Here is a 24,449-nt window from a genome sequence, read left to right as displayed (position 1 = left end):
CCAGGAGTCTTTTTGGGAAAGATGCAACAAGTCTTTCACACCTGGATTTGGGGATCCTCTGCCATTCCTCCTTGCAGATCCTCTCCAGTTCTGTCAGGTTGGATGGTAAACGTTGGTGGACAGCCATTTTTAGGTCTCTCCAGAGATGCTCAATTGGGTTTAAGTCAGGGCTCTGGCTGGGCCATTCAAGAACAGTCACGGAGTTGTTGTGAAGCCACTCCTTCGTTATTTTAGCTGTGTGCTTAGGGTCATCGTCTTGTTGGAAGGTAAACCTTCGGCCCAGTCTGAGGTCCAGAGCACTCTGGAGAAGGTTTTTGTCCAGGATATCCCTGTAGTTGGCCGCATTCATCTTTCCCTCGATTGCAACCAGTCGTCCTGTCCCTGCAGATGAAAAACACCCCCACAGCATGATGCTGCCACCACCATGCTTCACTGTTGGGACTGTATTGGACAGGGGATGAGCAGTGCCTGGTTTTCTCCACACATACCGCTTAGAATTAAGGCCAAAAAGTTCTATTTTGGTCTCATCAGACCAGAGAATCTTATTTCTCACCATCTTGGAGTCCTTCAGGTGTTTTTTAGCAAACTCCATGCGGGCTTTCATGTGTCTTACACTGAGGAGAGGCTTCCGTCGGGCCACTCTGCCATAAAGCCCCGACTGGTGGAGGGCTGCAGTGATGGTTGACTTTCTACAACTTTCTCCCATCTCCTGACTGCATCTCTGGAGCTCAGCCACAGTGATCTTTGGGTTCTTCTTTACCTCTCTCACCAAGGCTCTTCTCCCCCGATAGCTCAGTTTGGCCGGACGGCCAGCTCTAGGAAGGGTTCTGGTCATCCCAAATGTCTTCCATTTGAGGATTATGGAGGCCACTGTGCTCTTAGGAACCTTAAGTGCAGCAGAAATCTTTTTGGAACCTTGGCCAGATCTGTGCCTTGCCACAATTCTGTCTCTGAGCTCTTCAGGCAGTTCCTTTGACCTCATGATTCTCATTTGCTCTGACATGCATTGTGATCTGGAAGGTCTTATATAGACAGGTGTGTGGCTTTCCTAATCAAGTCCAATCAGTATAATCAAACACAGCTGGACTCAAATGAAGGTGTAGAACCATCTCAAGGATGATCAGAAGAAATGGAAAGCACCTGAGTTAAATATATGAGTGTCACAGCAAAGGGTCTGAATACTTAGGACCATGTGATATTTCAGTTTTTCTTTTTTAATAAATCTGCAACAATGTCAACAATTCTGTGTTTTTCTGTCAGTATGGGGTGCTATGTGTACATTCATGAGGAAGAAGAATGAACCTACATGATTTTAGCAAATGGCTGCAATATAACAAAGAGTGAAAAAATTAAGGAGGTCTGAATACTTTCCGTACCCACTGTATATCTATATATACATACACACAATATATATATATATATATATACATACACACACACACATTCATATATATATCTGTCCCTCCCTATATTGTAAAGTGCAAACTGTTGGCGCAATACAAATCCTGAATAATACACACACACACATAGCTTTGGGGTGCACACCCTAATGCAATACGCTGCGCATACCTATGATCACTCTAATGCTTGTAAGTATGATTATCTGCTATGATTGTCGGCTTCATCTAGTGGCCATAATGTGGCATTTTCCTGGAAAACCCCGATAAAAAAAAATATCACACTACGATCACCAGATGGCGCTAATGATCATAAGAGATAATCATTTCACAAACAATATAGCAATCATTTGTTGAGCCTGTGCGAATGCATACCACATCCGAATGGCAATTTTTTTTATACATATATTTTCTGCATATTATTTATCGCTAAAAACCTCCCTTGTGTAGATGTGCTAAATCCCTGGGGGCTGCTGCTTGGTGCTGCCATCTTGGATGTGATGTCGGCAGCCCCAGCAGACTCAGAGCTGTCACTCAATTTTCCCTTTCACGCCTGCCATGGTAACTACATAATAGTTTATGTAGGGAGGTAAAGTGAGAGACGGAGGAGCTGGGTCAGCATAGACAGCAATCAGACACACTCTCAGAAGAGTAGAGGGCTATGACGTGCACAGAGGACTGGGACTGTGCTAGGGTAATGACTCTCCTGAAGTAGTCAAAAGTTCAAGGGCGCATACAAGCGAATAGAAATGGTTTATGAAAAAGGTAGCAATGCTGCAACTATGAAGTTGGTGACCGGGCCCCTAACTGTGCATTTGCTTGGAGTGGAAATCTTTCTTGTGTACACTGCTATATCTGTCTGAGAATTTTGCAAATACATTTTGCTTGCTGGCAAGGATTCCAAGGCAGGGATCACAGATACACGGAAAGTATTAAAGTGAGTGACAGCCAAGCAAACTATCATTCTTAGGAGGTCAATAATGGCGGAGGCTACGGGTCTCATAGAGGAGGTTTCCTTTGAAGGAAAATGCAATAAAAAGATTGATATAACAAACACAATTTTTAACAATATAATCTTGTATTTACAGCACCCTCCTAGGTAGGCGTTAGCGAGAGAGTATAGTTTTGTGCTCGGTCTGCTTACCAGAAGAGCTGCAGGTAAATCTATATTGTTCTCTGCCTACCAGAGAGCAGGATCTGTTAGTGAGGTCTGCTCAATGTGCTCAGAGTGCAACTCATTCTGTCTAGAGAGCATTTCACACTGGTCCAATAGGGAGGCATGTTGGACAATGGGAGGAAACCTGGCGAATGGGTGCATAGGCTGATGATTGGCAGAGGGAAAGTCGCCTCGGTGAATGTTGGGATACTGTATAAAAGCCAGGAGCACATGTGCTTGAGGTCTTTTGTTGGGCAGCAGAGTCCCGGAGGGAGGGGGCAGCTGCCTCCTCCTCTGTATAGGTGCCATGCGGCCTCAGGGGGTTGTCCTGAGGGCCTGGGGAGTAGCAGTGAGGAACTGAACCTAGAGGTCCAGGGAAGCTGACTGAGAGGGGAGACACTGTCTCTGCAGTACAGTGAGTACAGAAACTCGTGTCAAGGGGCCTGACCTGAGGGGGCCACCCCTGCTCGTAGGATAGTCAGTGGACGGGTGTCAGCGGGAAGAGGATGCTAGTGAGAGTGTCCCGAAGATAGATTATCATCCATCAAGTCGTCTTGTTAGAGAGCAAAGAAAACAAGATACTTAACCCCATCCACCCTAGTGTAAGTGTGGATTAACAGCCAGACTGTTCTATATTTTCAAGCAGAACTCTGAAGATAGCAGTCCTCAAACAATGTGAATAGTTTGATTGGAGTATCCCACTATTCCCTTCTCCTATCCTAAATTATCAATAAACAACAAAAAAAAAAACATCCCTAGACTGTACATTCATGTAACTAGCCATTGGGAACAAGGAGAGATTCAGAGACTTGTTCAACTAAATATGTGTTGATAACCAGGGGAGACCACCAAAGCAATACCCAGCAGTTCCTGCGGGGGCAGTGCTACATATTGTAGAATGTAAACCAACACTGAAACTAGGGGTGCCTCTCGAGGTTCTTGTGTTTGCCAGTCCAGGGACTCACGGTGAGGGTGAAGGCTGAGGACAGCCTGTCCTGAATCAATGCATACAGTATAAGGGAAGGAGACAACTCCAAGTGCCGCACACCATCAGGACCCAACAGTCACTATAATAGGAGCAGCCTCAGCCCAGCTCCATCCAGGCCATGGCACTGATGCGTTTCGCCATGCCCACAGGGCTTAGTCTTTGACGTCCTGTGGCCAGGGTGAAAGGCAATGGGGACATGGCCTTGACAGAGCGAAGGCTGCTTCTACTATAGTGACTGTTGGGTCCTGATTGTGTGCAGCACTTGGGGCTTTTGCTTTCCCTTATATTGCATAGAGTGTAAAGCTGACCATACACACATTAGATTTTGTTCAGCCTTCATCCCTCCATCTACACTACCCATAGGTGAATACCTATAGAGAATTGGCTGGTGTGAACCTAGCCTTACTGCTGGATGTCATATGACATCCTGAGCTTTAAGTGGGGATATCTGAATGATGGGTGCAGCTGCGTGCATCATTCAGATATAATTTTTTTAGCCGGCGATTCCTTGCACAGTAAGAACAATCATAGCAGCTGTTCAGCCGCTTGATCGTTATTACAGGCAGCGAGAGGGGATGTCCCCCCACCCCTCCCGCCGCCCTCCAGTGCTTCTACCGACTCACCCGTGCGATCTGCAAGCCGGAGAAGGAATCCGCCGGCGGCAGAAGTACACCGTAGAGAAAACGAGGACCAGATGGTTCCTGGCAGTCTCTATGACTCTCGGAGGCCTGGCAGTTGTAAATACTGCCGTGATCTCGGCTAGATAGCCAAGATTGTGTTTTTCTTTTTTATTTCAGGCTTTCCAGCTTGTAGGAGAGATATGAGGTCTTATTGACCCCAGATCTCTCCATAAAGAGGGCCTGTCATTCACTATTCCTAATACAAGGGATGTTTACATTCCTCGTAATAGGAGTAAAAGTGATAAAAAATAAAAAATTTAAGAGAAAGTGTAAAAATAACAAAATAAAAATAAAATAAACAATAAAAAAGAAAAAATGTAAAGTGCCCGGTCCCCGCGTGCTTGCACGCAAAAGCGAACGCATATGCACGTCGCGGCCACATATGTAAACGGTGTTCAATCCATACATGTGAGGTATCATCTTGAATGTTAGAGCTAGAGCAACAATTCTAGCCCAAGACCTCCTCTGTAACCCTAAACTGGTAACCTGTAAAAAATGTTTAAAGCGTTGCCTATGGAGATTTTTAAGTACAGAATTTTGGCGCCATTCCACAAGTGTGCGCAATTTTAGGTAACTATTTACTCGGTGTAATACCATCTTTCACATTATACAAAAAAAATTGGGCTATTTTTAGTATTTTTTTTTTTTAATTCATAAAACTGTACATTAATTCATAAAACTTTTACGTTTGTAAAATTGCTGCGCAAATACCGTGTGAAATAAAAAGTTGAAATGACCGCCATTTTGTTCCCTGGGTCTCTGGTAAAAAATAAAATAATAATAATGTTTGGGGGTTCTGAGTAATTTTCTAGCAAAAATATGATGATTTTTACATGTAGGAGCGGAGTGCCAGAATTGGCCCAGTATGGAAGTGGTTAAAGTATAGACAGAGCATACCATAGATGTAGCTACAAATTTATAAACACTGCCATCTACTGGTTGAAGAAGAATATATCTCTACTAAATACTGATGTACAGTAGTTGTTGCACTAAAATACAATTCTGTATTCCAACAAAAATTCACTCTCTCTATTTGTCCAAGTGATCATTGTCCCTGAGACAGAATTTGATGGGGAAATCAAAAATGTTGAAGTTGTCACTGCAACAGGAATAGAGAGGAAATCTCCCCAGGGTACATTTATTCCAGTGACAGCTGCCTATAAGGAGAATTCCCATTCCTTTACAGAGATTTCCTTTCACTCCCTGTTGCGTTCCCATGACAAGAAGTGAAGGGAAATCTTCCCAACAAGACACAGACAGCAAAAAAAATACACGACAGGGGTTTTAACCTTTCTCGATTCTTTCACAAACTAATAAAAATAGTTAGCGCTATCCATACCCATTAAATTACTAAACTCAGTAGTATAAGTTTAAAAGTGAAATTGTGATAATAAATGGGTCACAGTAATAACAATGCATTTCAGGCGTTACAGCTCATACATTTTGCAAGGATTATATGAACCAGAAACCCTTGAGAAGTAAACATTCGGCCTTCTTGAGCATTAACCTTGGTAGCAGCACATAAATTAGACACATGACTTTAGTATGTTAAGTGATGTATATACAAGACATTCCAGCGGGAGCCTCTCCAGTCTATATTCTCATAGAGATTGCTCTATGCCTGCCTGCTACACATGATTCATTCCAATGTTCCTTTATCTTATTAGAAACATAAGAGCAAGTTCAAGAATTATGGTGTTCCCTCGAAGATAAAATTAGCTCTACTTGGTACATACACAGAAACTTTGATCCTAATAGCCGTGGCCATCTGGAACACACTTATATACAAGAAGAGGCAGTCAAGGGGGATTCCAGCTCATCCCATGTGGTTATCAAATAAAAAAGTGCCATGGGCGGCACGGTGGTGACTGAAGCTCTGGTTTAGTGGGTTCAATTTTAAGCAGGTCGATATATTGTGGCTACGTTAGATTGTAAGCTCCAGTGATTTCACATATTTGCAGAATACTTTAGACACGTGCGGTTCGTTTCGTTCCGAACTGAAATTCTGACAAATTTTTCATTATTCGAAAAATTCGAATGTGTCTAAATTTCGAAAATACAATAGTAACAAATGTTAACGAATCCGAAATAACTAATCAAAAATTTGAGACAAAATTCAAATAGTTTTTAGTTTTTGAATCAAATTTGAATTTATGAAGAGAACAAAATAGAATAGAAAATAAAGGAATAGAATAGAAAATGATATATCCTCTCTTAACCCAGTAGTCAATCTGACACTCTACAAGCGAGATGGCTTTGTCCATGGTCCAGGGTTTGGACACTGGCCGACCTTGTATGTCAGACGTCGTGTGTACCTTTGGTCCCTGCTGACGGGTGCCTCCTTGGCTCTTTGTGAGGGTTATGAAACAAGATCCAAAGACCTTTTATCTTTGGTTGTGCATGCACTTTTTGCATACAGTGCATGAGAATATGCTATAATCACCTGTGCCCTTGAAGAAGGTTGAACATCCTCCTGTTATTTGAAACGCGTCGGGCCTTGCCAACCCCTTATGCTTAGGGGTTGGGTTACATGTGATTGTTGCCTTCATAAGTAACAGTATACTGTATGCGCCTTCACGGTCTAAACCACATTGTTTTTATGATGTACTACATTGTATGTGTCATTTTCATTTTATGTGTCAAATAAATGTTATATACTTTTGAGCTAACTGAGACTATATTAGACATTGTTATACCAGAGCCCTTAAAGTCCTACAGCGTTTTTTTTTTCCTTGTTCCTTTCCATAGTATGGGGATGTAGGCTCAGCAGTTCAGGTTCTTACCTCTGGCTTACTATTATTCAAAACAATATAATAGAACAGAAAAGAATGGAAAAGAAAATAAAAGACTAAAACAGAATACAAAATAAAAAAATAGAAAAACAAAATAGAATAGAAAAAAAAAAAGGATAGAATAGAAAATAAAAGAATGGAGTAAAATGAAACAAAATAGAATAGAAAATAAAATAGAGTAAAATGGAATAGAAAATAAAGGAAAAGAATAGAATAAAAAAACAGAATAGACAAAAGAAAAGAATAGAATAGAATAAACAGACTATAACAATATAACTGTCTTTTTGGAATTCGTACTTCGAAAATAATAAAATTAGAATTTAAACAGAATAGAAAACCAAAAGGAAAATATAAGAAAAGAATAGAAAATAAAAGAATAGAAAAAAAAAACAATAAAATAGAAAGAATATACCCATCTTCCAAAATTCGAATTTCAGCATAAATTAAATTTTGAATGGAATTCGATTCAAATTTGAATGCAATTCGAATGTAATTTGAAAAATTTGAATTGGTTTGAATTTAAATAAACTAAACAAATTCCGAAAATGAATTAAAAGAATTTAACTAAACAAATTTATGAAAATAACTAATCAAAATGAAACTAAACACATTTTTTCTTTCTGAACATGTTTAGAATACTTTCACTGCAATGCACACTATTTTGGCCAATTCAGCAGGATTCAGCCAAAATTTGAGCCATCTGTGGCTACAGACCACATTATATTACCAGCTCTTAAAGGGAACTTGTCAAGCCAAATACCTTTGTAGCAAACCACAAATAGTAGCTGCCATATGCTAGCTTCAAGGCTGTAAAACTTAAAAGCAGAAGTGGGAGCAAAGCTCTTTTGGTCCTTCTACTGTGGCATAGAGAGAAATATGGATGTTTTTGTGTTTCTTTTTTTAACACAAACCCACAGTTCTCCTTTAAGGGCCCATTTCCATCTTGCCATCACAGTATTGCACACAGGTGTTGCAGTGCTATTTATTTTGAACCTCACACACACTAATGCAACGCACCTGGGTTGCAGTGTGATGCAATGTGTGGTAAAGCATAGTGCGTTCATTTACCAAAATTAGGTCAGGAACATTTTTTAGCATGTAAAGCCCGGTACACACGTACCGATGGTCGGCTTACAAATGTTCCTCTTTTCTCCCCGGGATGTCGGTGTCTGCTGAAAAGTGCAAAGACAGCACAAGGACAGCACAAGAATTTTGTCCGCCGACTGCAGAAGTGATGTCATGTAATGGTTAACTTTCCCTGTGTTTTCTATTTTCTGAGCATGCCCAGTCTTGCAAATCTGCGGTCTGTCGGCCGAATTGTGTACTGACAGGCGAACAATCGTCCGTTCTGGTGTCGGCATACAAAAATTTTCATGTTTGCAAGAAAGACTTTTGTCCGCGGATTGTGCGCAGACATCTGTCGGAGGCACCATACTAACACGCGTACAATCGGCAGATCCTTCGTCCACCGACGTTTGTATGCCGACGATCGGTACGTGTGTACGGGCCTTAAGTGAAGCACTACCTCTGCAGGAGTTGCTGATGTCTGGGTTTGCCACTGGTGCACAGCCAGTCACACAGCATTTCCTTCTTGCACCAGATGCAGAAATCAGTCCTTTGGCTTGTTTTTATCAGGGAATGATAACTTGGATGGGGTAAGGGATTATGTGATGCCCAACTTGAAAATGTTCAACAAACAAACCAGAGACAACGTCCCCCCTTTTCACAGATTCCTTCTCTTCTTCCTTCCACCGCCACAAACTTGGTTCCCTTTGGTACAGCTTCTATTGGATCACTCCTGGAGGAGCTAACAGTCAGTCACTTTTTATCTCAGCAACAGTCCATTACAGGCTAGGAACTCACAGTCCCTTGGTAAAGTAGTGCATGTGAAGTGAAAAGCATCTTGCATTGCCTTCTGCTTCCCTGTAGACCGTGATCCCAGCTCTATTGCTTGCAGAAATGCTAGCCCACCTGGCTGCCACCAGCCCACCTGTCCTCCCGACTGACACACGCGCATAGAGATCTCCCAGGGCAAGACAGGATTAAGACATGGCACACCGCTGTGTTTTAAGAGACCTGCTACAGCAGGGGTCTTCAAACTATGGCCCTCCAGTTGTTCAGGAACTACAATGCCTAGTCACGTCTGTAAATGTCAGAGTTTTACAATGCCTCATGAGAAGTGTAGTTCTGCAACAGCTGAAGGGCCGTAGTTTGAGGATCCCTGTGCTTGCAGTCTCTGCCCTTGTTCTGTCCCTGCAATGGGCTGATCTACTCACCGTCTTTCCTTGATCCTGCTGCCTCTCCTGTTAGGGTCCCTCCAACTGCCTCCTGGCGTGGGATCCTTCAAGGACAGCCTCCTGAGCTCCAGCCTGAGGTAAAATCTCTCCCCAGCAGGAGTCTCTCAAGGGCCACCGACAGCCTCTTCTCAGCACTGCTTCTCCATCTTCTACCTGACCTTCTTCCCTGCATGCCTCATTCCTATTTATGGGTTCCTTAGTCCCCTGTCAGGCCCTCTCCTGGGGATTGGCTAAAAACCTATAAGTTTGCAAAGCAGCTCCTCCTTGATTCCGCCCACTAGCAACTAGAATATTCTCCAACCTTCCAGATCCAGGGGGAGGCACCATAGAGCTGTCTGTATGAGTCATGCTTGCCTATCCTCTAGTAACCCTAACCAATTACAGACTCACAGGCTAGACATGAGTCAAAGTATGTTTTTCATACTCTCATTCTAGTAGCACACACTAGAGGGTGCTACATAAGGATGCGTTGGAAGCCCAATCTAATTTAAACCACTTGACGACCGCCTCCTGTACATTTACTGCGGCAGGCAGCCGCTTACAGGCCCCCGCTCGTTCCCTACCTAGCCAGCACGTGTGACCGATGGCCGCCAGCCACTCGCGATCTCCCACAGGAGAGGGAAAACACAGCCATCTGTCATTCTCACTAAGGTAATCACAGAGGCTATGCGATCCTGCTATGTAGGATCGCATGTCTCTGTGGTTACTTCACTAGCCGCACCCCCTAACAGTTAGAATCACACCCCTAGGGACACGCTTAACCCCTTGATCACCAATAAAGTTAACCCCTTCCCTGCCAGTGTCATTTTTACAGTAACAGTGCATATTTATAGCACTGATTACTGTAGTAACCTCTCTGGTACCCCCAAAAGTGTCAAAAATGTCAGTCAGGGGCCCGATCTGTCAGCCGCAATGTCACAGTCCCGCAAAAAAAACTAGTTACTAGTTACTAGTTAAAAAAACAAAAACAATAAAAATTACATAAATCTTACCCATGGTTAGTAAACGCAATAACTTTTGCGCAAACCAATTAAAATACGCTTATTGCGATTTTTTTTTACCAAAAATATGTAACAGAAAACAAATTTGCCTAAAATGTTAAAAAATTTGATTTTTAAATTTTTTTTTGAAAATTTCATATAAAAAAATGTGAAATATATTGTTATTTTTTCAAAATTGTCGCTCTTTTTTTGTTTGTAGCGCAAAAAATAAAAATCGCACAGTTGATCAAATACCACCAAAAGAAATCTCTATTTGTGGGAAAAAAAGGACGTCAATTTAATTTGGGTACAGCGTCGCGCGACCGCGCAATTGTCCGTTAAAATCACGCAGTGCCGAATCGCAAAATAGGGCCTGGTCTTTGAGCAGCCAAATCCTCCGGGGCTGAAGTGGTTAATGGGATGCCCTAACATGCAACACACATTAACTCACAACAAAAGTAGTAAAGAAAAAGGGGGCAGACTTGACGGACCACTTGGTCTTCTTTCGGCCAGCATTTTTCAATATTTTTATGACTCAGTTTAAATCCATTGGCACACACTGGCATATTGACTTGGCACTTGGCAGTGACCTTACTTGCCTGGCCCTTCAGACAACCATAGAGAGAAGGCAGTGGCCAATGTCACTGTAGACCAAATGACCTTTGTGCAAAGGCACAACCCATAGAAAGCAAAGTGAAAGCAAACCGTCACCTAACAGTTCACACACCAAAACCTGGCGTCTGTCAGTCTTCTGTCCTTACACGCAACCTGCGACCGTCAGTGTGTCAAATGTAAGCCGATTACCCAATAAAAGGTAAACCTTTGTTTTACATCGTAAAGCAAAGACAAGTGAATTTTTTACTACCTTGTATCATCGGTTAGCTAAGCTGCCCGTCTATATACCATATCTGTAAAATGTATAATACGATCAGTAAAAAACGTAGGCTTTTATAATACACACTGTAAAGATACAATAGACAATCTCATAATGTCCAGCCACACAAAACGTTTTCCTACTGTATTATCAACATTAAAGTTGACCGGTGATTAAAAAAAAAAAAAAAATCTAATTTCACATAAATTATTAGGAAGCATGGAATATTACCAAATATTTTATTATCATGTAAAAAAAAGATTTGCTTTGTTTATGCCACGTATAAAAAAAAAAGTGCTCCCGGGATTGCTCATTGGACATAATGCCTAGGCAGCATATATCACAGTGATGGCGAACCTTGGCACCCCCAGATGTTTTGGAACTACATTTCCCATGATACTCAACTATACTGCAGAGTGCATGAGCATCATGGGAAATGTAGTTCCAAAACATCTGGGGTGCCAAGGTTCGACATCGCTGCTATATCAGATGGTCTCTGGCTAGAAGGTATATTATGGATGTAATTAGAGACAGCAGGGAGCCTAAAGGCCCGATTCCCTCCCATCTATATTAAAGCGTTTGTTGCCCCAACACTTCATATTCCTGATATGTGGCTGATGTACCATGTATGAGAAAGTATCCTGTTCTCCTTGTATTGCTTCCTTTATGTAAAATCCCCGGTGTTCCTGCCAGTCCCTCGGCTTTCCTATTAAAAACTGAGCACACTAAGCAGGAGAGCACACCATGGTCAGTTCTCTAGCTATGCTGGGATCTCAGCCTGCTCTCTTCCAATGATCAGACTTGTCCTGAAATGCCCCCGCTGCACAGCCATTCACTGGGAAGATCAGTGTGTTGTCGATCATCGGTCGATCCCTAGTTCTGCTCTCCTTTTGCCGCTGACTGCTGAGACAGGAGGGGTGGCAAAAACCGAGCCTCTCCATGGCTGCAGAGGGAAGTGCGGGATCTGGCAGAGGAGTTCTGTTCTCCTCTCTGCTGCCGACTGCTGAGACAAAGTGGGGGAGGAGATGAGGGGGGTACTGCAGCTGCATGAGAGGTGCGAGGGGTACATGAAATGGCTTGGCGGGCCGGATTCGGCCCCTGGGCCTTGTGTTTGACACGTGTGATTTAATGGGTTCCAAGGAAACAGCTCAAAGCATTAAAATACAACAGGAGTGCCAAGCCTAATGTTAAAAATCTTAAATACTTTACAGTACTAGTTCTTTAACAAGAAAAATAAAAAATCTGGGACACACAGGCTCATTAGGGCTTAAAGATTTAAAAAGCTTATATAGGCTCAGACGAAACACTTTAGCAAATAAAATCAGTATTCAAATAAAATCAGTATTCAGCTGTACCCTGAATATTCATATACAGTCTGAAGTCTTGCCGGAGTTAATGGCTGTATGCTGAAGCCACCTGAAACTGAATTAGTTTGCTTTGAGTTCCATACATACGCTGTTTAAATCTTTAGACCTTAAGGCTCCATTCACATATAATCGTCTCGGGTCGCCGTGATTCTGCTCACGATCCCGAACCAAGTTGCTTCCAGTGACTTGCAATGGCACCCCAAACGCGGCGCAATTGTCGAATCGCAATAAAATCATACAAACAGAATTGCAGGACAACTTTCGCCCAAAAAAAGCACTCTTGTCGGGCGACAATCGCGGCAAAATCGCGTCACACTTGGGGTTCCATTGCAAGTCATGGGAATCGCATGGACGTCCCGTGACTTGCAATGGTTCGGGGTTTTGCGGGCGGAATCGCGGCAATTCTGCCCGCAATCTGGGACGCCTATATGTGAATGGAGCCTAAGGAAGGGCAGCATGTGGCTCCCGAAACGCGTTTTTTTTTTTTACATTTTGTCTCTAAGGCCCTCTTCACATCTGAGCATCTTTCAGGTCGTAAAACGCTCATCACCGAAGTCTCAAAACGCCCAACAACCAAAATCCCATCCATTTCAATGGCTCCTGTTCACATATGAGCATTTTGTTGCCTAAAGCAAATTGCCTGAAGCTAAAAAAAAGTACATGAACTTCTTTTTTTGCAGATTACAGGTGTTTTTGTTAGATGTTGTCAGTGCCCGCCTCCAAAAGTCTGAAAAATGCCCAAAAAAAAAAGCCTGAAAACAATACGCTCAGGTGTGCATGGAGCCTAAAGAACTATTAACCGCTTGCCGACCGCCGCAAGTACATATACTGCGGCGGTCAGCCCAGGCCAGGCAAAGTGACGTATATATATTATACGTCACTAGCCTGTCACCGGCTTGTGAGCCAATAGCGGGCGAGCGCGCGTGCGACCGCCCCGGCTCGTTCACTGATGAGTCCGTGCGTGTGACCGGCAGACCCGATGTCCGCCGGTCACACTGCGATCGTCGGTAGAGAGGGAGATAGGCAGGCGGCTAATGTAAACAAGCCGCCTGTCATTCTCCCCTGTGTAAAAATGGAGATCAGACGGTTCTACTATGTAGGACCGTTGATCTCCGTTTTTACAGTAGTAGCCACAGCCAATCACAGTTAGAAGCATGCCCCTAGGACACACTTAACCCCTCCCTCTCCAATACAGTTAACCCCTTACTGCCAGTGTAATTTTTACAGTAACAGTGCATATGTATAGCACTACTGCAGTAATGTCACTGGTACCCCCAAAAGTGTCAAAAATGTCAGTCAAGGGTCCGATCTGTCCGCCGCAATGTCGCAGTCCCGCAAAAAAAAAAAAAAAACGCAGATCGCCGCCATTACTCGTTAAAAAAAAAAACACCAAAAATGACAAAAATCTTTCCCTTAGTTAGTAAACGCGATAACTTTTGCGCTTTTTGCGATTTTTTTTACCAAACATGTAGCATAAAACAAATTGGCCGAAAATGTTAAAAAATTTTGATTTTTACATTTTTTTTGGGAATTTCATATAAAAAATGTGAAAAATATTGTTATTTTTGCAAAGTTGACGCTCTTTTTTTGTTTATAGCGCATGATCAAAAAATCGCACAGGTGATCAATTACCACCAAAAGAAAGCTCTGTTTGTGGGAAAAAAAGAACGTCCAATTCGTTTAGTTACAGCGTCGCACGACCAGGTGTTTTTTTGCGATTTTTTACAGCGTGACTTTAACGGACAATTTGTATTTTCATGGTTTGAGTTGGATAATTATCTAAATGATCTTGCCTAGATGACATCACATAATAACACGTTTTCAAGGACCGAAGGCTGCTCTTTCCTCTCTACAGAATCTATAGTAAGGGAATTCTGGAATGGAAATTCAGAGTCTGGGTCGTCCTCACCTGTCATCACAGTACGTGAATTTCATGTCCATGCTGTGTCGGCTCAGGAAGGTCTTGCTGTCCAGCGGGATGTCGATGTTGGAGGGGTGCTGGATTGGCTGACACATCATCACCAGGCAATTCAGCAGAGGCTCTTTGTAGCCGCAGAGTGAGTGCGGGTTGTAGGAGTTGTACACCTTCACATGGCCAGTGCAGTGAAGTACCTGACAAAAGGGAGCAAAGTTGTCACAATCAATGAGATCCAAGAAAAGGTGGAAATGAGGCACTCGACACAAAGCTTCTGTTAATGGGGAAAAGTCATTATTTGAGCCCGATAGCTTAGGTTCTACAGCTCACCACAACACAGGGGCCCCTCAGAGGCAGGGTTCACCCAAGTTAAAGCTTTTGTTACCCCAACACTTCATATTCCTGATATGTGCCTGAAGTACCATGTACTTGTATGAGAAAGTCTCCTGTTCTCTTTGTATTTCTTCCTTTATATGAAATCCCTGGTGTTCCTCCCAGTCCCTCTGCTGCTTTCCTAATAAAAACTGACCACACTAAGCAGGAGAACATGGTCAGTTCTCTAGCTATGCTGGGAACTCAGCCTGCTCTCCTCCATTAATCAGACTTGTCCTGACTTCCTCTGTACGTTTTCTTTTTAGAGTCTCATTTTGGGTTTCCACAACCTGTTGAGAGTGGCAGCACAGCTGGACCGACAACTATAACAGCTGAGTCGTATTTCCAGAGAACTAGTCGCATGACAACCCCTCAAGCGCAGGAGCAATTTCTTTCTTTTCATTGTCCTGACACGCCCCTGTGATGGGAGTCACTTTGGTTGGGGGGCCCATGGAACCCAGCTTACCTTCAAGAGGTTGAGAAATCCCTCTCTCAGCTCCCTCTTATGTGTAAGTCACACTGTGTGTCTATTAGGAGCACAGGGTCACCAAGAAAATGATGGACAACTACTTAATGGACACTGGAATGTGGTTCTGTTTGCTTCAAAAGGGACAGTAATATTGGTCTACAATATCCCTCAAGAAATCTAGGATACATTACTTCCACTTTATCCGAATGATAGAACATTGTATGAGCTTTGCCTCAGACTGTTGTAGAACATTGCCATGAAATCTGTGACTTCTGAATGGTCGGGGCGTTGCTTAAATGTGGATTCCAGGTTCTTCAATGTAGGAGATGGGCAGTCTGTTACTGGTGGTCTCCTGCTATTGTCTGTTTAATAAGGTCTTCTGTGTTTATACGTAGGATAATGTGTAATGTATTTTGTTTTAGCCTTGTTTCAGTGCTGAGTTAATTAACATGTTAATTATAACATTGTCTAGATGTGGATTCCCATTCACCTATTGTTTCTGTCCAGATGGCTAGATAATTAGTTCAGGTTAATTTTATTTCTGTACACAATTTCCTCTGCATGTGATAATGTAATCAGGCACCTAACCTGGTGGGGTACTTTGATCAGGAGGGGATGTCCTCCTGTGTGGTATATATTGTGTGTGAGTTTGTTCAATAAATGTACCAGATTTAAACAAGCTAAGTTCCAGGTAGTTTTGTATGGGCGCTGTAATATCTGACATCTATGTTCAAGACTGAAGGAAGCGGTATTCTGACAGGAGCCCACAAAAATAGTGTGGGTCGCGGTTCCGTTACATCCCCCGCTGCTCAGCCATTCACTAGGAAGCACAGTGTGCTGCAGCCTTTCCTCCCCCCCTGCTCTTATACAGGTGACTGATCATCAGTGCCCTGATTACAGTAATGCCCCAGCACTGCCCATCAGTGACACCAATCAGTGCACATGAGAGACTTCAATTAGTGCCCATTAGTGACAACAATCAGTGCCTGTCAGTGACCTCAATCAGCGCCAATTAGTGATGCCAGTCAGTGCCCATTAGTGCTGTCCATCAGTGCTGCCCCTCAGTGCCTCCTATCAGTGCTGCTTATCAGCGCCGCTTATCAGCACCGCCCATCAGTGCCGTCTATCAGCGCCGCCTATCAGCGCCCCTTATTAGTGCTCATCAGTGCTGCAAATCAGTGCCTCCTCATCAGTGCTGCATATCAGTGCCTCCTCATCAGTGCCACCTAATCAGTGCCCTTCAGTCCCACCTTATCAGTGCCCATCAGTGCAGCCTACCAGCGCCCATCAGTGCAGCCTCATCAGCACACATCAGTGAAGTATAAAAAAATTACTTATTTACATATTTTACTGACAGAAACTAAGAAAAGCTTTTTTTTTTTTTTTTTAATTTTTTTTTTTTTTTTTTGTAAGAAATAAAAAACCCAGCGGTGATTAAATACCACCAAAAGAAAGCTCCATTTGTGTGAAAAAAAATGATAAAAATGTCATTTGGGTACAGCATTGCATGACAGCACAATTGTCATTCAAAGTGCGCCAGTGCTAAAGGTGAAAATTGGCCTGGGCAGGAAGAGGGGGGAAGTGCACTGTAGGCAGGGCTGCTGTTAGAAATCGCGGGGCCCCGTACAGACTACCTGGCAGGGCCCCCCCAAGAAAATATTAAAGGTATATTTAGCTAAAATTACAACAAAATCACTATCAGACACAAATATAACATAACTCACATGATTCCTGCTAAATCTAAAAAAAAAAAAAAAAAAAAAAAACTATGTTAAATAAAAATGATGATGAGATGAGAAAAATATACAGGCTGGGCAGTTGGAGCTCAGTGATCCAAGAGACAGAGAGAGGTACAAATAAACAAAGTTACAAATAAAGTCCTGAGTAGAGATAACATTAGAGCCAGTGCTGGGAGGGGGGCCCACACAGGGAGGGGGATTTGTGAGGGACGACTGTCTCTTTCTTAGCAGATAAAAGCTGATAGCAGGGAGAGGGACAGATCAGATTCAGGTGCTGGAGGAAGATTTCTGTATTTGTTGTCCATCACTAATCCTCCTCTCTGTGTGGGCCCCCCTGTGTGCTCGGGCCCCCTACAAGAGGGCTGGTGGTCCCCCCCTATCAGCGGCACTGCCTGTAGGCAAGTGGTAAAGGCAGTTAGGATTAATTGTTTGTGCATTAAGGGGAGCTGCAACACGAGCGTGTTAACATTACCAAAATAGTGCACACGTGGTCTTTTTTTTGGTGCATTTAGATGCATTTACAGCCAATGCAAAATGAATGGGCTGTTAGGCATCTATGTATTTGTATTTTTGGTTGAATTACTTTTCCCCATTTTTAGTTATTTTTGACTTTCATTGATTTGGTCCTTTCTCAGAAACAGATAAAGTGCCCCCCCTCCAATAAATAAATGGATGGGCTGCCTTAACCCAATTCACATAAAATGCATGCGTTAAAAGCATGTGTTTTACAGGATACATAATAAGTGTGAAGGGGCCCGAAAATCTACTCCAGAATCCTCTGTTCTGTGCCAAATCTAACCAAGGGAGGGGCCAAAACATATCTGCAATACGGGGAACATAGAAAATGCTACCAATAAAATGATACAGTCACGAATAAGGAAACACTATTTACAACCTGTTTGTCGTTAGAAGAATTAATAGAAAGAGGAAATAATCTTCCAAAAAATGTTGAGCCTGTGGCAGGAAATGAAGTCTGCCTCAAGCAGCATTTATAGATCAAACTAGCTATGACACACCAGTAAGCCCTTCTTCTAGAATTAAAAAAATTAGCTGCAAGGAGCGAGTTTCTAAATTAAAAAGTGACTCTCGCTCAAAAACAAAAATAAGCGCACATAACCTGACATTCTAAAGGTTTACTGCAATTTTATTCCAGGCGAAGTTCTACTTTAACTACTTAAGGGCGGCAGATATACTGCGGCAGGCAGCCCCTCCTGCGCGAACCGACATAGCTGTACGTCGGTCGCGCGCCTGCAGCTAGGGGGCGAGCGTGCACCCCCGGCGGCAGCGGGGATCCGCTAAAAATCGGAGATCGTCACCATTACTAGTAAAAAAAAATAAACCTTCTGTTTACCTTCCAGGTAGCAGATTTGAGATTCACGGTTCGGCCCCTGTTGGTGACAGTGCATTTCATCCTCATGAAAAAATCCCGTTCTGTACCCGCATCTTTGTTCTTCTTGCTTAATCCTGCACCTGCATGTTGAATTAAAACAGGGCATATAAATAAAATACAAATGTAATCTTACCAGCGTACATAGAAATAAATTATTCTAACCAGGTTTGTTGCCCCAGTAAAATTAATTAAAATGTATTAAAACCCAGGGACTAAAATAAAATATATTTCAGCATACAGGACATTAGATGGGGTGGCTGCGTTAGTTTTAGGTTTTAAGCATTTTTTTTTTCTTATAATCCTGCCAATAACACACTTCCTGTCCCAGGTGACACCAATCACTCACCCTACTGTATCTATGGAGGAACTCTCTCCCTAAGCCAGTCTATCTCATGCAGGGTTCCTCCAGAGGTTGGTAGGGGTTCCTTGGTCTAGGAGCAATTGCTGCCTCTCAGATAAGTTCTCACTGACACCAATGATCTTTTTATCTATCTGTAAGAGGGAATTCTCCCCACTTTCCACTAATGTAAGGAACCCCCCCCCCCCCCCCTCCACGACCATCACATGAATTATCTGTAGATACAGTAATTATTAGCAGGGTTCCCTGAAAAAGGAAATTAATTTCATGGGTTCTTCCATGCTAAAAAGCCTGAGAAAGGCGGACTGAATCTGTTCTTCCGATACAAACACCTCTTTATTCTCCACTCATCTCCATTACATAAAGTGGAGGGCAGGGGCTGACTGGCAACTTTTGGCCCAGGGGGCAAGTACAAACCAGAGGTCCAGGGTGCAGCGACTCACCCCCCCCCCCCCCATCCCACTCTCCCTCTTTCTGGCCTTCTACCGACCCCAATTCCAGGCTGAAGCTCCGATCCAGGTCCTATCAACTGATCAAATTCAGGTTCCCCACCTGGCCATCAGGGGGCAGTTGGGGACAGCTGGGATAGCTCAGACAGGGCTGGCTGGGGGAGGAGAGTCTCCATTGGGGCATTGAACCAGCCTCTGCTCAGACACAGTTTACACCTGGGGGGAGGGGGGGGGGGGCTGCGCTTTTTCCTTGTCTTCATCCCACACTCAGTAGGTCAGCGGTGGGGACTTCTCCTCATCAGTAATCCTTTAGGCATGTCTGTGGCAGAAGCAGTGCAGACTTTTTTTGCGGGGCATCAGAGCAGCCCAGGGGGCAATTGCCCCCCTGCCCTCATGGCCAGTCCTCCCCTGGTGAGGGGTTTTGTAGTCTCTGGAGATTGCTGGGATCAATGTAACTGATGAGGACGGGAACACAGAATGTTATCAGCTAAGAAGATTTCCAGCATATTTATTCTGCCTAAAAGGGTATGTTTTTTAATTATCAAACAGAAAATGTTTTCAATAGTTTAATTAAAGTGGTTGTAAACCCTTACATATAACCAGTGAAGTGACTGGCCTCAGGTGATACCCAGAGATTAAACAAATCCTCCTACATAGGTTGTACCTGTTTATCTTCTTTTCTCTACATCTGTGTAAAGTCCAGAATTTATAAAGCTTGCATGAGAGTCCAGAAAAAAAGGGGACGAGAGCTGAAGTTACACGCAGCGAGGAGAGCTCTGAGAGCTGATTGGAGGGAAGGGACACACCCCCCTCCACACAGGAACAGAGCTGAGGCTGTCAATTAGCTGAAGTCCTCCCCTGTCACCTTTTTTCTCTTCACGTCTGGAAACCTTGTCAGAAGTGTTTCTTGCAGATAACAGAGGAACAAAGTAGCAGATAGAAATTACAATTATTTAGTGCAAAATCTGGTACAACTCTGCATAGTAACCAATCAGCTTCCAGGTTTTATTGCCAAAGCTTAAAGCGGGCCTTCAGTCATTTTTTCATCTTTCCATCTAGTAAATCTTCTGCCCCTGTAGATTTAACTTTGGATAGTAAAACATTTTTATTCTGCAAGTAAATACCTGATACAGCCTACTTCCTCTTTCATGTCAGGTCATTAGCCTACAAGTGAACCTTGGCCACCCAGATGTTATGGAATTACATTTCCCATGATGCTCATGCACTCTGCAGTATAGTTGAGCATCATGGGAAATGTAGTTCCAAAACATCTGGGATGCCAACGTTTGATATCACTGGCCTAGGCTAACAACATCCTGCACAAGCTTTCCCTCTCAATCTCATGAGAGTTTGGCAGCAAGGGAGGAGGGGTGAGTCATAGGAGAGCCAAGGAGAGTTGCAGAGCTGGAGAGGGCTGGATGAGGGCGGAGATCACAGAAGACTGAGGAGCTCCATGAGTATTCATCAAGAGAGGAGAAATGTGCAGGCAAGCAGTGGTGTGAGTGTGTCTGTCTGTATATATATATGTATGTGTGATTGTATCTGTGTGCGTCTGTGTGTCTGTGTAAATCCAGAAAGTTAACAGGCAGCAGCTTTAGCTTCCCATAGTTAAATGGCTGCAGGTAGACTTAGTGGAGGGAGATTTGTGCAGCATATTTGGCAAGTACAGAATCACAGTATATGTAAAATATTATGCAAAGTGGTTGGAGGGAGGCTTCAGAATGGCAAATATGGTTTTATTACAAATGATGTGAGCAGACTGCAGTTCCTCTTTAACTGAACAAGCTAAAGTTAGAAGCTGATTGGCTGCCATGCACAGCTGCATCAGATTCGGATTGCTCCAGCTTTAGTAAATCCCCCCCTTAGTGCTCTTAAATGGAACAAGTATACACTATAGCAGGATATGCTTTGTTCATATTTCATGTCAAAGGTTTACAACCACTTTAACAGATCAAAAGTTCTTTGAAAGGCCTGCTTCACACAGCCATTTAGCGGGATACAACACAGTCCAGCAGAAAGAGTCAGCAAATTTTTGTGGCTGGAATGGCAGGTGCATGCGATTAGCAGTGGCCACTATATAAACTAATGGCAGGCTAACGACGGCCGCTGCTGTCTGCACGAAGCCGCACACCACAGGGCTACCTGCAGTTAGGGATGGACATCTCAGCATGGACGCAGTCAGTTTATATAGGCTGTGTGGCCTCTGGGATTTGCATGCACCTTTCATTTATTTTAAATAATTTTTATTACATTTCTTCACATACATAGCAAATATAAATATGACATTACAGAACAAAAACATCAATTTGCACAAAACCATAACATTTTGGTGTCTCCAGCATTGGTTTTATCCTTCAACTATTTTTCTTTTAATTTCCCCTTTTTCTTCCCCCCCCCCCCCTCCCAAAAAAAAGAAATATTGTGATCTATACACAATATACAATAATTTTAATTAAGGGTGTATATATACACATATACCAATTAATTATAACACCAAATAATATTATCGTGTTAGTGATAAAAAATTTAAGGGATGTATATCAGGTTAAAAAGCATAGTTATCCTTCCCATTCCACCCTATAAATTGTGGAGAAAAAAAAAAAAAGAAAATACATTTTTGTGATTGTACACTAAATAAGTTTTTTTTTTCTATTTATCACTAACATGGGGATATAATTTGGTGTCGTAATTAGTTGGTATATATATATATATATATATATATATATATATACACACACACACACACACACACACGCCCTTAAATAAATTTAGTTTAGTGTATAATTCATAGAAATTGCTTTTTTTTCCCACAATTTTATATATATATATATATATATATATATACACACATATACATATATATATATATATATATATACATACACATACACACTCTCCATGCACCTTTCATTCCAGCTGCAAGAACCCCCAGATTCTTGCCAATGAAATCCGTTGTATGCCACCAAACGGCCGTGTGAGGAAGGCCTTAGAGATTGTACACTCCATGACTCATAACAAATTATTTTATTTGGGTTTGGATCCAATTAGGATTCTGGCCCAGACTGGCATTTTGGCATGTCAAGCAATTAGCAAAGGGGATGGAAAGAGCACCTCAACACCAGCCAAACCCAGAAAAAAAAAAAAACAGTACAACTCCCAGCATTCTATATATATCCTGCACCTGGTCCTCATAATTGTACTTGGTTGGCAGCGGCGCACTGACTGGGCAGAGAGGACGTACACCGATTTAGCCTGGCTGCTGTTCAGTCTTGGTCTGCCATGGCCCAGGACACAAAAGGTTTGATCACAGGAATTCCAGATCAGCCTATGATCAGATACATCAGATAATTTCACAGCCCACAAATTTGGCAACGTTGGGTCTATTAGGTCAAAAGCAACTAAATTGGTTAAATGAGGATAGAATTTTAACTATCAGTGCTTCCTGCCAACTTGGGTTTTTTTTTGTGTCACAGCTTTAACTGTTTATGAATAAATTACAAAAAATTACAAAGCAAATTTTCCCATATTAAAGCCCACTGATCGCATGATAGATATTGACTTGTCATAGCAAGCCTGACTGTGATTGACCCAGAGACCCGAAGCTGTTAACCTCCAGAGAGCTGGAAGTTCAGCAGCAGGAAGAGCAGAGAGCTGGAAGTTCAGCAGCAGGAAGAGGACAGGGCAGCTCTGCAATGAAGATTTCTATAGAATCCAGCAGGCTGCACATCATGGGACATACTTCATTACTGGTAGGAAAAAAAGTGGAAGACATCTAAAAATTCTAGGATAGTCCCATTTAGGGGCCTGTATGAAAGGGCTTTAGGCTTGTGACGATGAGCAAATGCAACGTGCTTTTGACATTAGTTTGAGATTCTAATGATTTAGGTCATGTTGTCCTGAATATGCAAGAAGACAGTGTCTTCTTTGCTTTAGACCAAGTACAATTACAAAGACCAGGTGCAGGATATATATATATATATATATATATATATATATATATAGATATGGATAAATAGATATAGAATGCTATAATATATATATAGAATGCTGGGAGTTGAACTGTTTTTTTTTCCTGGGTTTGGCTGGTGTTGAGATGCTCTTTCCATCCCCTTTGCTAATTGCTTGACATGCCAAAATGCCAGTCCAGGCTTTTTTTTTTTTTATTTGCTTTAGTTACATTACTTACCTCTAATGAAGGATGTCCCACCACGTGCAGGCTGCTGGATTCTGTCGAAATATTTACTGAAGGAATGCCCTGTCCTCTTCCTGGTGCTAAACTTCTGGTGCTCTGGTAGGGTGGTTATCATTTTCAGGTCTCCAAGCTCAGCTTCAATAAAGATGATCTGACTGGGGCACGCCCCCTCCTGCCCTCTCCACCAATGAGAAAGTTCTTTCACTGATTACACCGCTTGTAAAATGATCTGTGAATTGAGAAGAGTCTGACCAGTCACCTAATTCTCCCCCCCCCCCCCCCCCATTCACAGATTAGCAGAATAACATTTTGTTATTCTAAATGGAGGAGAAGGCAGGAGGTGGCATTTCCCAATCAGATCATCTTTAATGCAGCTGAACCTGGAGACTTAAAGCTGGTAACCACCACAATGCCAAAAGCACAAAAGCAAGAAGAGGACAGGGCATCCCTGCAGTGAAGATTTCTGCAGAATCCAGCAGGCTGCACACCATAGGACATCCTTTATTACAGGTAAGCAATGTAACTAAAGCTGTAGAAAAAAAAATAGAGTTTTTGTAAGAACTTACTGTAAAACGATTTTCTCCGAGTCCTCTGACAGTCGCAGCCTGTTCGGTATACCTTCACGAGTGGCGCCATTACCCACTCGTGAAGGTATACCGAACGGCCTGCGACTGTCAGAGGACTTGGAGAAAATAGTTTTTTGCCTAAACTTCTGTTTTAAGTATTGTTTCATCATATGTTTAGGTTGACGTGCCTAGGAATCTAAAAGATGTGCAAAATTCAAATGCAAATAAACGTACCGCATTTCAAACTGAGATTCTCTCTAATCTCATCGTGATCGCAGGGATGGGTGAAGTCGAAGATGCTGTGTCCTATTAATTCGACCTAAAACAGAAAATAATTTTTCTCTTTAAATATAATGTGTACTATAATATCATTGCAGGTGCCATTAATACTTTAGGGTTCCTGTCAGACCGATGTATGAAAAGATTTTAATTTTCTATAAAAAGAACATTGTCTTACACGAACAAATG

The 24,449-nt window shown here is 42.6% G+C and overlaps 1 protein-coding gene across 1 annotated transcript in view; it reads right to left on the bottom strand.

Annotated features, from left to right (window-relative positions):
* EPAS1 (endothelial PAS domain protein 1) overlaps window positions 1-24,449 on the bottom strand; it is a 239,835-nt gene that overhangs the window by 23,451 nt on the left and 191,935 nt on the right. Inside the window, exons 4-6 of the mRNA XM_082249957.1 lie at window positions 24,216-24,300; window positions 18,378-18,496; window positions 14,441-14,643 (exon numbers count right to left, since the gene is read on the bottom strand). Coding sequence (XP_082106083.1) covers window positions 14,441-14,643; window positions 18,378-18,496; window positions 24,216-24,300 — 407 coding nt within the window. The remainder of the gene's footprint in view (window positions 1-14,440; window positions 14,644-18,377; window positions 18,497-24,215; window positions 24,301-24,449) is intronic.

The sequence above is a fragment of the Pelophylax lessonae genome, assembly GCF_965119305.1.
Source record: "Pelophylax lessonae genome assembly, chromosome: 3".
In the NCBI taxonomy this organism is placed as follows: domain Eukaryota; kingdom Metazoa; phylum Chordata; class Amphibia; order Anura; family Ranidae; genus Pelophylax; species Pelophylax lessonae.
Note: the sequence above shows the minus strand (reverse complement) of the source record. Positions and strands in the feature narration are given on the sequence as shown.